General features: G+C 43.5%; 1 protein-coding gene across 5 annotated transcripts in view; it reads right to left on the reverse strand.

Annotated features, from left to right (window-relative positions):
- IQSEC1 (IQ motif and Sec7 domain ArfGEF 1) overlaps positions 1 to 15244 on the reverse strand; it is a 1344709-nt gene that overhangs the window by 526672 nt on the left and 802793 nt on the right. For 2 of the 5 annotated variants that reach the window (XM_082266162.1, XM_082266161.1), the window contains exon 1: positions 4245 to 4657. The exons of the other annotated variants lie outside the window; for them this stretch is intronic. In XM_082266162.1, the coding sequence (XP_082122288.1) occupies positions 4245 to 4267 (23 nt within the window). In that variant the 5' untranslated portion in view covers positions 4268 to 4657. Of the gene's footprint in view, positions 1 to 4244; positions 4658 to 15244 lie in introns of those variants that run through there. 5 annotated transcript variants of the gene reach the window in all.

Here is a 15244-nt window from a genome sequence, read left to right on the forward strand (position 1 = left end):
TGACAGGCTTCAGGTTGTTAAATTCATATAAAATACACTTATTTTCCACTGCACCAAAACCTGTTTTTTATAGCCTATATGTATGACAAAAGTTTTTGGTTAAGTAAAACTTTGACCCAATGTGCTCTCCTAGAGCTCCAGTAGTGTACAGTGCATCCGGAAAGTTTTCACAGCGCTTCACTTTTTCCACTTTTTGTTATGCTACAGCCTTATTCCAAAATGGATTACATGCATTTTTTTCCACAAAATTCTACAAACAATGACAACATGAAAGCAGTTTGTTTGAAATGTTTGCAAATTTATTAAAAAGAAAAAACGAAAAAAAAAAAAAAATCACATGCCTTTGCTTAATACTTTGTTGAAGCACCTTTGGCACCAATTACAGCTTCAAGTTTTTTGAGTATGACGCTACAAGCTTGGCACACCTATTTTGGGCAGTTTCTCCCATTCTTCTTTGCAGGACTTCTCAAGCTCCATCAGGTTGGATGGGGAGCGTCGGTGCACAGCATATTCAGATCTCTACAGAGATGTTCAATCGGGTTCAAGTCTGGGCTCTGGCTGGCCCACTCAAGGACATTCACAGAGTTGTCCTGCAGCCACTCCTTTGTAATCTTGACTGTGTGCTTAGGGTCATTGTCCCTTTGGAAGATGAACCTTTGCCCCAGTCTGAGGTACAGAGCGCCCTGTAGCAGTTTTTTTTTTTTTATCAAGGATGTCTCTGTACATTGCTGCATTAATCTTTCACTCGATCCTGACTAGTATCCCAGCACCTCCCACTGAAAAACATTCCCACGGCATGATGCTACCACCACCATGCTTCAGGGATGGTTTTGGCCAAATGATAAGCGGTGCCTGTTTTTTTCTAGACATGACGCTTGCAAATCAGGTCAAAGAGTTTAATCTTTGTTTCATCAGACCAGAGAATTTTGTTTCTCATGGTCTGAGAGTCCTTCAGGTGCCTTTTGGCAAACTTCAGGCGGGCTGTCATGTGCCTTTTACTGAGGAGTGGCTTCCAGCTGTCCACTCTACTATACAGGCCTGATTGGTGGAGTGCTGAAGAGATAGTTGTTCTTCTGGAAGGTTCTCTTCTCTCCACAGAGAAACGCTGGAGCTCTGTCAGAGTGACCATCGGGTTCTTGGTCACCTCCCTGACTAAGACCCTTTTCCCCCATATGCTTAGTTTGGCCGGGCGGCTCGCTCTAGGAAGAGTTCTGGTGGTTCCAAACTTCTTCCATTTACGGATGATGGAGGCCACTGTGCCCATTGGGACCTTCAATCCTGTCTCTGAGGTCTACAGACAATTCCTTCGACTTAATGGCTTGGTTTTACTCTGACATGCACTGTTAACTGTGGGACCTTATATAGATAGGTCTGTGTGCCTTTCCAAACAACTGAATTTACCACAGGTGGACTCTAACAAGTTGTAGAAACATCTCAAGGATGATCAGTGGAAACAGGATGCACCTGAGCTCAATTTTGAGTGTCATGGAAAAGGCTATGAATACTTATGTGCATGTGATGTTTTTTTATTTTTAATAAATTTACAAAGATTTCAAACAAACTTTTTTCACATTTTCATTATGGGCTATTGTTTGTAGAATTTTGAGAAAAATAATGAATTTAATCAATTTTGGAACAAGACTGTAACATAACAAAATGTGGAAAAAGTGAAGCGCTCAGAATACTTTCTGCATGCACTGTATATTCATGAAAACAAATAACAATTCTCTTAAGTCATGTAACTGTTCAATACCACTATAAATTTAATTGTAAAGAAACCCCACAAAATAAAAAGTATACAAAACACATAGAATTTGAACTTTTGCAACCTCTTTGAATACAAGACTATCTGTGTGTGATCTACTTTATGTACAACATGCAATATGCAACATATTTACCCCATCCATTGAAATGAAGGAAGCATGCTAATTTCATCACTAATAAAATAGGTCAAGGCAATAAGAATTTTATTTTGTAGTTCTAAACGTGAGCAATCCCTAACTTACAGTAATGTAGTTATGGGTGATTTAAAAAAAATACTGGACTAAAATCGAAAGTATAGATCAGTTTTCCGAGAAGAAATGGTTGGCTGAAAAGATGTAAAACCTCCAGAATAGTAAAACCTAGAATCCAGTGTTAAATGGTAAATCTTTAAATGTTAAATGGTAAATCAATAAATGATTTTAAGTATCCACCTAAACTGTATAACTTAGATATGTTGATTATTAAAGGGATGAGTTGGCAACCATGCTGTATGCGCACCAAAAGCATACTCATCAAAACACTTAAGAATCCAAAATGTATCAATGGGTTTTGTAAGTTTAAATTGCCAATATAAATGCATTTAGCAAATCAAATCAAATATACATTTCCCAAATAAACCCAGGTATATATGTAGATAGGTTATGTAGAAAAGAATAAAAAATATGCATTGCAAAAATACTAACAGTTAGAATTACCTTAGACCGTTAAAAGTTGTTCTTATTTACTTTATAGCCATTGATTTATGTGTTGAAATAATTAAAATTTGTAGAATGTGAGCGTATGTAATAAATAACACCATGCACCAAATTTTAAGATTGGTAATAGGGTATGCAGCATATTTTGAACTACTAGTACCTATATCATGTTAGGGTGACCTTCCAAAATTAGGCAATGCAGAACCAGTAATGCACGTTTAAAGGTAAGTGTTAGCTAGTACCAGTAGTCAGTGTATGTATATCGTCACTTCTGGAAATATGCCAATCACCAACCTTTAATTATTAAAAACTAAAGAAAATGAAGGATAATTTTCCTAGAAATACAGTTTCTATATGGATAATAGAAATGAAGGCAAAACCCTTGTAAATACAATATACACATCATTATAAAACGTTTTAATACTCATTATATCTTAATGAAGAGGGTCCAACTTTACAGAAAAACAGGTTTATCCAATACATACAAGAACCCAATGTCCAATCTTAGTTCTATTAAACTACTCAAGCCCTCCAAATCAGAGGAAGCTCTGCTGTAAAAACTCCAGTACTAAACAGCAAATTGCATCTACTCTCATAAAAAGAAATCTTGTTTATTACTTATGTTCTTCTCCAGAGAAAAAATGTGTATTTATTAAACACAAGTTTCAGACAGGAGTATGGTACGGTACCTACTGTAAGGTAAATATATCCTAACAGCATTTGTAACTAAGTAGTTTATATCTCAAGGGCCCAGATGATTATATGTAAAGAAACACCCATAGTTCATCTATTTAGTACCTACAATTTTGAAAAAAAAGCATTTCAAGTAAGTTTCTCTAGGTGTATGTATCAAGGTGGCTGCTCTCAAAATATATAAGTTGTAGCTACACAGGTAAGCATTTAGACATGTATGGCTGAGCTTCAAACACCCGAATACAACACTCAGACCACAGACAGACCTTTACCGATTGGATACTGTCTCATGACTGTAACTTAATACCCAATTTGTGCATGTTGTAGTTCAAAATGGCTGCATAGAGTGCTTGGAAATGAATATACCAATTTCCAAATGCAATTTGTGACATCAATATTGTTATCACATACCATCATTATCTACATGAGTGTACATATCTTGACCAGATATAATTTAGGTACTGTATAGATTTCTATTGATATTCGCTAGATAATAAATTTACCATGTAGATATTCTGCGCATAAAAACAGTCTTTACTTCAGAACCTGCGTACAAATCATACAGGTATGTAGGCAACAACGACCCAACATAGAGGTAAAACATGAATATGGACAACTGATAAACAGACCTGATGCTAATTCTGATGTCTGGTCATTTTACCTTCTGACCAGGAGCAGAATTGCGTGTTTTAATTCATTAATTTGTTCCCAAAGTAATCATGAAGCAGTACACTTTGAAAAAATACCCTAAAAAAATGTTTAGCTTATTATGACAAAGCATTTTCCTCCACCAGATTTACCAGCCCTAACCAAGCCCAAAAGATGTCATCAGATCATTGCTTACATCCTTCCTAGCCTGGCAAATCAGCCTAGCCTTGTCTACAATTTCAACCAATAATGATAATGCGCAGCAAGGTGAGTTGTTAGAGCCTTAATTTAGAAAAAAAAACACGAAAACAAATCACTTTGCCACAACCATTTGTTTACTATATAAACGTAGCACCCAGTATATTTAAATGACATTTGCTCTGTGTGATGTTGTCATGCATTTCTTTAATGGAAGCAAACGTGCGCTAACACAGCAATACTCACAAATAACACCTTCTGCATGCCATGTTCAATGTCGTTGGGTCAGTCAGCTTCGGATCACTTGGTTAAAAAGCTTAATAGATCTTTAAGCAATATGAGTGCAGAGATCTACAGCCCGTCTGCTCATTCAGTCTTATCCTTAGTGGAGAGACACACACCAGTCAGCCTGTGATGTAACCATCTTCAAGGGCTGCGTTATACCAACCCTCTGTAGGGACTTGTTACGGAAAAGGAGAAAAATAAATCAAAACAGCTAATATAATCGCACAAAAACAAGACCCGTCACATAAATATCAGGTATTAAAAAAAAACACAGGGGGTTGTTTTTTCCTCTGTGACAACAGGCAGAACAGCCTTCATTGATGAGCTGCTCTACACCCTGTGTGCGTGTTTTGCCTCAGCTGGAAGGAATGAATGAGAGGCAGAGGTAGAGCTCACCATCTTGTCTCAGCATCATAGTACAGTCCAGAGCACCAGCAGCTGATTGGCTCCCAGATCTCCATAGTAACAGCAGCATCTGTGCTGGAGAATATTCACTCCCATCTGCAATTTAAGCTTGTACACAATGCATTGAAGTGATAAGACAGCAGGATTTAGCCTTAACTGAAGAAAAAAAAAACTATATACATAAAAAAAGACAAGCTCACATAATACCGTTTAATAAAATCACACGTTTGAAGCCTTCCAGCACTTGGCAGCAAAATAATAACCATGGCAGCCCTCCAAATATGGGTTGATCTGACCACAGCCCTGTTAAATAATTAATCTGATGTTCTATTTCTATTCTGAGTATTGACAGAGCTGGGGTCATTGCAGAAATGTCATAGTCAGCATGAAGGGTGACTTGATAATCTAGGTCACAAGATGTTAGCATATAGTTGCCTGTTAACACCTATGTCTCTTTACCACAATGTGTAAAATGGAAATACAGCTTGCATGGCCCTAGCTCCCAGGGCATACATCAGTACTAATAAATAATTCTGATACAGAAAGAAGGTAAATATAGAGCACTACTTGTAAGATTTATTCTATCCCTAAATAAAAAGATTTTGGCTCAGAATGATTTATTCTATCCCTAAATAAAAAGATTTTGGCTCAGAAAAAAAAAATAATTTCACGGTTTCCTTTTCTAATTTGGACAAAAATGAATGCCCTGAAGATCAATTATATGTTATAATTTGAGGTGCTCTGTCCTTTAGCATTAGAACCCTAAATAATGCATTGGCCAACTCAATCATTCCATATGTAAGAATGCCTTTGTTGTTAAACCCAAGCCACATGCTCTTGCTACTATGCAGGCACTAAAGGTAGACAGATATCCAAAACAACAATATTTAAAGTAATACTTAGGCTTTTTTTTTTCCGCTAAAAAAAAAAAGACATAACTACCTGCACCATGCAACAAAATTGGACAGAGGTCCCTTAGCACTCTCCGCTAAGCAGGGGAACCCATGAGGGCGCACTTCAGGCACAGTCTTTGTGCGTCCACACACAGTAAGGTAAGCCTTGCCCCCAATCCCTTCGTACATGAACTTAACTGACAGCTGAAGTAAATGGCTCCTGCGGCCCTCAGTGTCTGACAGTGCTTGATTAGAAAGCGATCTGAGGGAGCAGTGAGAGCAGTCTAGTAAGTGAGAGCAGTCTGGTAAGTGTTTTGGGATGTGTCGGGGTGGGGGGGGTCGCCAACAAGTAATAGGGTATTTTTACCCTAATGCAGGGAATTCTTTACCATTTGCCGACTGCACTATAGCCAAATGACGGCTACAGTGCAGCAGGCTAGTTCTGGGAGGCCGTCATATGACGGCCTCCCGTGCTCGCGCTTCTCGCTTGCCCCCTTGGGGATCCAGCCCATCACAGATCGGGGTAATGGGCCAATCAGAGTGACCCTTTATCACATGATCGTTCCATCCAATGACAGAGCAATAACTTCAAACAAGCCCAGTTTAGCTCACGATGCTACAATGTTTCAAAGCATGAGGAGAGAAACACCGCAGCAGCATGAGTTGGCTTGATCCTGTGTGCCCTACAGTGCTTATCAGTGCCCTAAAGTGCCATCAGTGCCACTACAGTGCCCTATGGTGCCACTACAGTGTTCATCAGTGTCCTACGGTGACAATACATTGCTCATCAGTGCCCTACAGTGCACATCCATGCCTTTAGTGAGTGCTTTTTAATGCTCATCGGTGACCTACAGTGCCATCAGTGAGTGCTCATCAGTGCCACTACAGTGTTCATCAGTGTCCTACGGTGACAATACACTGCTCATCAGTGCCCTACAGTGCACATCCATGCCATTAGTGAGTGCTTTTTAATGCTCATCGGTGACCTACAGTGCCATCAGTGAGTGCTCATCAGTGCCACTACAGTGTTCATCAGTGTCCTAAAGTGATAATACACTGCTCATCAGTGCCCTACAATGCACATCAGTGCCATTAGTGAGTGATTTTTAATGCTCATCTGTGACCTACAGTGCCATCAGTGAGTGCTCATCAGTGCCACTACAGTGTTCATCAGTGTCCTACGGTGACAATACACTGCTCATCAGTGCCCTACAGTGCACATCCATGCCATTAGTGAGTGCTTTTTAATGCTCATCGGTGACCTACAGTGCCATCAGTGAGTGCTCATCAGTGCCACTACAGTGTTCATCAGTATCCTAAGGTGATAATACACTGCTCATCAATGCACATTAGTGCCATTAGTGAGTGCTTTTTAATGCTCATCAGTGACCTACATCAGTGAGTGCTCATCAGTGCCACTACAGCATTCATCAGTGTCCTACGGTGACAATGCAGTGCTCATCAGTGCCCATTAGTGCCATTAGTGAGTGCTTTTTAATGCTCATCAGTGACCTACAGTGCCATCAGTGAGTGCTCATCAGTGCCACTACAGTGTTCATCAGTGCAACTATAGTACCCAATGGTGCAGATCAGTGTCCATCAGTGAGTGCTCATCATTGTCACCCTATCAGTGGATCCTCATCAACGCCCGTCAGTGCCGTATAAATGTGTAAAAAATGCATTTTCATTTTCTTTCCACATTTTCCAAAAACTTGTGGGAAAAAATGACTTATTCAAAAATACTCATAGAATATACGTTGGGGTGTTCGCATTCCAAAATGTTATGACAATTTTGTGAAAAAAAAATAAATCTACAATTTGCAAAGAATTGTGGGAAAAAATTACAGCTACAAAAAACTAACCATGCCTCTTACTAAATACCTTGGAATGTCTAAATTTAAAGGGGTAATTTGGACGGTATTTGTACTGTCCTGGCTTATTAGTGTCTTGAAAATGAGAAGGGCCATCAGTGCATCAGGTGTGATCAATTTGCAATGATTAGCACTATAGTTTGTAGACTCTATAACAGGGATCTCCAAACTACAGCCCTCCAGCTGTTCTGGAAGTACACGTCCCATGAGGCATTGTAAAACTCTGACATTCACAGACATGACTGGGCATGATGGGAATTGTAGTTCTTGAACAACTGGAGGGCCATAGTTTGAAGACCCCTGCTCTATAACCTTCACAAAGACCAAATACTATACACTGATTTAGGGCATTTTAACCAAAGATATGTAGCAGTATACATTTGTGCCAAAATTTATGAAGAAAAATTACTAATTTGCTAAATTTTATAACAGAAATTAAGAAAATGCTTTTTTTTAACAATATTGTCAGTCTTTTTTCATTTATAGCGCAAAAAATAAAAAACCTAGTGATGATTAAATACCACCAAAAGAAAGCTCTATTTGTGTGAAAAAAGGACAAACATTTCATACGGGTACAGTGAGTAACTGTCATTCAAAGTGGTCCAAAATCAAAAGTGGTGAACTGGTCCAAATCATTTGGTGGAGGGGGGATTATGGTGTGGGGTTGCTTTTCAGGGGTTGGGCTTGGCCATTAAAACCAGTAAAGGGAACTTTTATTTTCAAGTACATCTAGTGTAAGTCCATGACATTTATTTAATATTAGCTTCCTATTATCCCCTGCTCAGCAATACCGACACCAGAAAAAAGAGGTGCAGTATCACAAGCCAATCAGGTGTGCCTACAGTCCATGTGTGGTGACAAGGAACACACTGCGAGGAGGAGAGAAAAAAGTGAGCTCAGAAATTAACTTATACGTTTCTTGTGGCTCCTTTACTTACTTTACAGTCAAAGTCTAGGAGCAGGCAGGTTGTCAAGCTCTAATGCTGCAGCAGAGAAAACTCAGGTCTTTCACATGGTTGTGCTGGCCAGCAGAGCTGTGCAAATTCCAAGTCCATTTACTCCCGGCCACCCTTTAAGTAGATTGGCTATGTCTGTGTTTGAACAAAGAAGTTTTAGCGCTCACCAATACAGAAAAATACACCAAGGCTAAATATGTTGCAATACAAAGTCACAGTTTAATGTGATAAAATGATTAAAACCACAGAAGCTCCGATAGGGAGATGGCAAAAAGAAATAGCCCCATCCGCAGGTCACCATAAGAAACATGGACAATGGAACAATACCTGCAGGGGTGGCTGGTGCTATTGCTAATGTATCCAGGAAAGCCAATGGTAAGGGGTTGTCTGTGATGTAGGTGAAGGATCACACCAGGGAGTGCATCACAGAGGAGAGGAGGAGGGTGCAGTCCATTTTTTATTTTTTTTATTTTTGATACATATATACTTTCGTACACATTTCCCCGCACAATTCACATTGTAGTGTGTTGTGTTCCTTCCTTCCTTTTTGTTTACTAAGTTTTTAATGCGTTGTGTTCATTGTCCTATGTTAATTTTTTTTACTTTATTTTTATTTATTCATGTGTTTGCTGCCAGCGGTTTTTATTCCAGCAGGGGGAGCCAGTGCTGTTATTGGTGTTTCCTCCTCCCCCTTCCCCCCTATTCCTATAAATTTTCCCTTACTGCATGCCGTTTTTGGATCTGAGGAAGGGGCGAGTCCCCGAAACATGTCATCTCAAATTTGGCGCTTATAATCTTTCCCCCATTGTCTCACTGATACTCCGTGTGTGGACACGGAGTATCAGTGGATATTGTCGTGCACCCTTGCTGTTTACACCATCTGCAATCTGTTGCTGTGTCCCCGGTCTGGCCGCTTACATCCGTTGACATCATCAGCCGGCGCGGCTCAGGACACAGGAAGTGCTGGAGGACCTGGCGAGCCCTGTGTGTGTGGCTGATCCTCCTGTGCACACAGCGGTGTCACCACATCTAGCTCGAGCGGACGCTGTGGACTGCACCCTCCTCCATTCCTCTGTGAAGCACTCCCTGGTGTGATCCTTCACCTACATCAGAGACAGCCCCTTACCATTGGCTTTCCTGGATACATCAGCAACAGCACCAGCAACCCCTGCAGGTATTGTTCCATTGTCCATTTTTCTTATGGTGACCTGTGGATGGGGTTATTTCTTTTTGCCATCTTACCATCGGAGCTTCTGTGGACAAGTTTTTAATAATTTTATCACATTAAACTGTGACATTGTATTGCAACATATTTAGCCTTGGTGTATTTTTATGTGTTGGTGAGCGCTAAAACTTCTTCTTTGTTCAGTGCTTCTATAATTTGGGATTGATTATGAGACAGCTGCACCCCCGACTCAGGACCCAAGGCTATTTTTTCATACAGATTTTTTTCCATGAAAATTGTTTTTCCATGCTATTTTTCTTATATGTTTTTAACACATTTTTGGCCATATGTTAACCTTTTGGGTTTCTTCTTTGGTAATTTGTTCTCAGCGCCAGGTTTTTCTGTTGTATGTCTGTGTCTGCTCTTCAGAAACTGAGTGGACATTGATGTGTCATCCACCTACACTGCTCCGATCAGCAGGGTGATTAGTCAGCTCACAGACCCCCAGTTGATCGTAACAAAATTCACCCCGTTTAAAAGGGGCCTTTAGGCTACATGCACACACCTGATTGGCCTGTTTTTCAAGGCATTAAGTTTTATATCCTTCTGCTTTTTTCAATATCAGGATGCACTTTTCACATCAATCATGTGTCTATACACGTGTTTATACTCATAAGTAGAGTTGAGCGGACACCTGGATGTCCGTGTTCGGCGGGTTCGGCCGAACTTTAAAAAAAAGTCCGGGTCCGTGTCCCGGACTTTTGCCGAACTTTTCCCGGACACCGAACCCCATTGAAGTCAATGGGGACCCGAACTTTCAGGCACTAAAATGGCTCTAAAACACCAAAGGAAAGGGCTAGAGTGCTGCAAATGGCAGCAAAACGTATTTAAGAGCATGGCAAGTGCTCTGCAAACAAATGTGGATAGTGAAATAACTTAAAACAACAAAAAAAAAACAGAAAAATAAAACAATGTTCTTCACCTCTGAAGGACGAGGCCCATATGGAGTAGGAGGGAGGTTGAGGTGGTGGTGGATGTGGCGGTGTCATAGGCGTGCGCACAGGGTGTGCCGGGTGTACCTGGCACACCCTAATCACCTAGGGCACATTAGCATTATCGCTCTGTTTGCCAGTGAGGAGATGGGAAAGATCTCCCTCGGACCTGCTCTGCTCTATTTCACTTTGCCAGCAGGGAGAGTAATGTATCGGGGCCATGTACATGTAGGCAAACACATGCATGTGTATTTAAACTTTGGGGTGCACACCCTAATGCAATAGGCTGCGCACACCTATGGGCGGTGTAGGTGGAAGCGGCGGTGGAGGAGGACCAGGGCCGGATTAAGAGCATCATGGGCTTGGTGCTGAGGATTTTGAAGGGCCTTAAGGGCCGTGCCTTGGCATGCACCCAGAGGAGGAATGGTGCAGCCATGCATGCCTAATTCCACATGGGATGCTGTCTCTGAAGCCCATAAACACATCCATGCATCGGCAACTGTCCCTCCTTGTCCGGCCTTCGTGCTGTGTGGGGAGGTTCTGAGGGAGCTGCCTGGGGAAGCGAGCATAGAAGCCAGACTTCTGTGTTTACAAGTGACAGAAGAGCGGTAACAGTGAATATGGCCAACCCGGGGCCTATATAAAGGTAGGGGCCTGGAGCTGCAGCTCCAATAGCCCCTACGTTAATCTGGCCCTGAGGAGGACGAGGTAGCCAACACTGCTTCTTTTTAGAAATTTTAAATGAGGGTACACCCCAAAAGAGTGAGAAAGAGCAAAAATAGAACAATGGCTGGGTAAGGTCGGTATCCATCGCTATTCTGCACAAGGTACGGAAAAGTCCCGTGGGATCCATGCCTGGTTCATTTTAATGAACGTGAGCTTGTCCACATTGTCTCTGGACAGGCGGCTGCGCTTGTCTGTGATAACGCCCCCAGTCGTGCTAAATACCCGTTCAGATAATACACTGGCTGCAGGGCACGCCGGCACCTCCAAGGCGTAAAGGGCAAGCTCAGGCCATGTGCCCAACTTGGAGACCCAGAAGTTGAAGGGGGCAGACCCCTCATTCAGTACGTCTAGGCGTGTGCACACATACTGCTCCACCATGTTGGTGAAATGCTGCCTCCTGCTAAGACGTTCCATATGAGCTGCTGGTGCTGCTGTTTGTTGTGGCGTGCTGACAAAGCTTTTCCACATTTCGGCCATGCTAACCCTGCCTTCTGAGGTGCTGGCGGTGCCCTGGTTGCGTTGGCGGCCTCTTCCTCCTCCTCCTCCTCCTCTGCCTTGTGCTTCCACTGTGGCCCCGCTGTCAGGTGGGAATGCCAGCAGCATCGCGTCTACCAGCGTGCGCTTGTACTCGCGCATCTTGCGATCGCGCTCCAGTGAGTGAATTAAGGACGGTACATTGTCCTTGTAACGGGGATCCAGCAGTGTGGCCACCCAGTAATCAGCACAAGTTAGAATGTGGGCAACTCGGCGGTCGTTGTGGAGACACTGTAGCATGTAATCGCTCATGTGTGCCAGGCTGCCCAGAGGCAACGAAAGGCTGTCCTCTGTGGGAGGTGTATCGTCCGTGTCCTCTGTATCCCCCCAGCCACGCACCAGTGATGGCCATGAGCTGGCCTGGGTGCCACCCTGCTGTGAACATGGTTCCATCTCCTCCTCCAGCTCCTCCTCCTCATCCTCCTCATCCTCCAGAACTGTGCCCCTGCTGGACAATTGTGTCCCTGGCGTTTGTGTGTGCAGGAACCCACCCTCGGAGCCCCTTGCGAATGACTGTCCTGAAAGCCTTGGAAATGTTACCTCTTCATCCTCCTCCTCCTCCTCCTCCTCCTCCTCCTCATCCTGTGCCACATCCTCTTCCATCATCGCCCGAATTGTTTTTTCAAGGAGGCATAGAAGTGGGATAGTTAAGCTGAGAACGGCGTCATCGGCACTGGCCATGTTGGTGGAGTACTCAAAACAGCGCAACAAGGCACACAGGCCTCGCATGGAGGCCCAGTTATTGGTGGTGAAGTGGTGCTGTTCCGCAGAGCGACTCACGCGTGCTAGGTCCAGAGCTGCTATGAGATTTTGCCCGTTATCGCACACCACCAGGCTGGGCTTGAGGCTCGCTGGCAGCAACCACTCATTTGTCTGCTGTTCCATGCTCCTCCACAACTCCTGCGCGGTGTGTGGTTTGTCCCCCAAACAGGCAAGTTTTAAAACTGTTTCAGGAGAGAGAGAGAGAGAGAGAGAGCCAAGCGCCGATCTGAGTGTAGCACAGCAGTAATTTTAATGACACACAATAAAATCGTTACTCACAAGAGGTCCATAAAAACAGGCATTGGTAAAATCCATGAGGGGAAGGTCTCTGGGGTCACATCCGAGGTGGGACATCCAGTCAGGCGGTACCGCTGTGAATCCTTTCAATTTATCCTTCACCTCTATATGCGATTCGGCTCAATTGGCATTTTTAGATCTTACCCTATATCATGAAGACGGCAACATTGTAGCCAAAAATTACACAAAACCCACCGCTGGAAACTCATTCTTACATTACCATAGTTGCCACCATCCTAGGTGGATCTCTAACATCCCAAAGAGTCAATTCTGCCGTTTAAAACGCAATTGCACCAAACAACAGGATTACTGCGAACAAAGTGCCCTATTAACCCAAAAATTCCTAGATAAAGGGTACCCCGAATCCCTGGTCCAACAAGCCCACTCAGAATACCTGCTACAATATGACTTAGCGCTCCCCAGGCCCCACCCCACTCTAAGAACTCATTGCCCCAACCCCTACGATTTACCACACAGTTCCATACTAAACACAGACAAATGGAAAAGATCTTACGAAAACACTGGTCCATCTTATCAGAGGACCCCCATTTAAAATCCACCTTCCCTTCTGTTCCCAAAGTCTCATACAGAAAATCCTCAAACATCAAAAATCTCATTGCCCCGAGCAAACTCAAATCAGCCACCCCCCACCCCACCACCACCATCTGCCTCATCCCCCTCATAGGGATGTTCCAGTGTCGCAAACCCTTGTGCCTCACTTGCGCCCATGTTCAACACGGACAGATAGAGTTCACTGTGAAAGGCAAAAAACACCAAATTAAACAATTCTACAACTGTTCCACAGACTATGTCATATACTGTCTAACCTGCCCATGTGGACTATTCTATGTAGGCCGCACCATAAGACCCCTTAGGAAACGATTTGGTGAGCATCGTCGGCTGGTCGAAAAAGGGAAGGACAAACACAGTGTCCCCAGGCACTTTGCAGAGTTCCATAACCAATCTCCCTCCGGACTCAAGGTGTGGGTAATTGAGTCAATTCCTAATACCTTGCCCAGGACAGAGCGTTTCAAGCGGTTGTGCCAGAGGGAAACCTTCTGGATTTACTCCCTTGAAACGCTCTCGCCTGGGGGCCTGAACGAAGAAATTGAAATCAATGTGCTGCTGTAGCCCATCTCCCTAAGTAATATTTCTTGTGGTATTCTAACATGATCATTTTCTGCCCAGGTTCTTCCTTCCGTCTTCCAGAGATCTTTTTGAACCCTCCCGACATATGCTTCTTCATATCAAGCCAACACCAAAGTAAGTACCCATATATTAGTTAACCTTGCCCACATAGTTTCGCTACCATCATTCGATTCATAGTATGACCTTACTCCATATATGCCCCGCACGACACCCGCCCACACACTGGCACACCAATTTCCCATGGGTGTGCGTGTGTGAGTGTGCTGTTGTGTGTTTGTGTATATGTGCTAGCCCGCATATACACATGCTTGCGAACATGCGTGCAGTAATACGCATTCACGCACGCACACATTTTTTCCCCCCTCTCCTTCCCCCCCCCCCATTCTTGCCCTCATGCGTAGGTTCATACATGTCACAAAATCAATCCAATCATGTTGCACCAGTCCAAACATTCCCTGACTACACCCTTCACATATTTATTTATTTAATTATTTATTTATTTATTTATTTATTACTTCTTCTTTTTCATATCAATTGTCCTTACTGTATACATCCACACATGTGCGCTCTCACCGCACGGACCGTTCCAGTCCAAAAATATAATCTAGTCCCTTCATGCACACTACTCTCCATACCATGTACACTCATCCTGTAGTGTTACACTGTTATTGGCCCCAATACCAAAACATCCAGTCAAGTCAGCACATTCTTCCCTCCCCCTTCTTCTTTTTCCCTTTCCCCCCCCCGCCATTCCTCCACCCCCTCTTGCCCCCCCCCTTCCCCCTCCCCATACAGCTCCCTCCTCCCTTCTCTAGCCTCCACCACTCTTTATGTAGATAACAATCCCATTGCTGGTTCGCCCTTCCCCAATTTTGTCCTTCCTGAGCCACTGTAGTTCTTGTCCCGGACTATGGGCATAAATACCACATCCAAAATGGCCCCCGCACAGCCTGAAGAAGGAGCTGAGCTCCGCAACGCGTCGCCGTTTGATTCCCTGCTGTCTCCGGAAGTGACGTCACAGCCATCCGACCGGCGGTCCCACGCTGCTCCACCACCACAGAGGACCTGCACGTCTCCCGCCTCCGACATGAGGCCATCGGCTGTCCTCCCTCATCACAGCGGTACCGCCTGACTGGATGTCCCACCTCGGATGTGACCCCAGAGACCTTCCCCTCATGGATTTTACCAATGCCTGTTTTTATGGACCTCTT

Source organism: Pelophylax lessonae, assembly GCF_965119305.1.
Source record: "Pelophylax lessonae genome assembly, chromosome: 8".
NCBI lineage: Eukaryota > Metazoa > Chordata > Amphibia > Anura > Ranidae > Pelophylax > Pelophylax lessonae.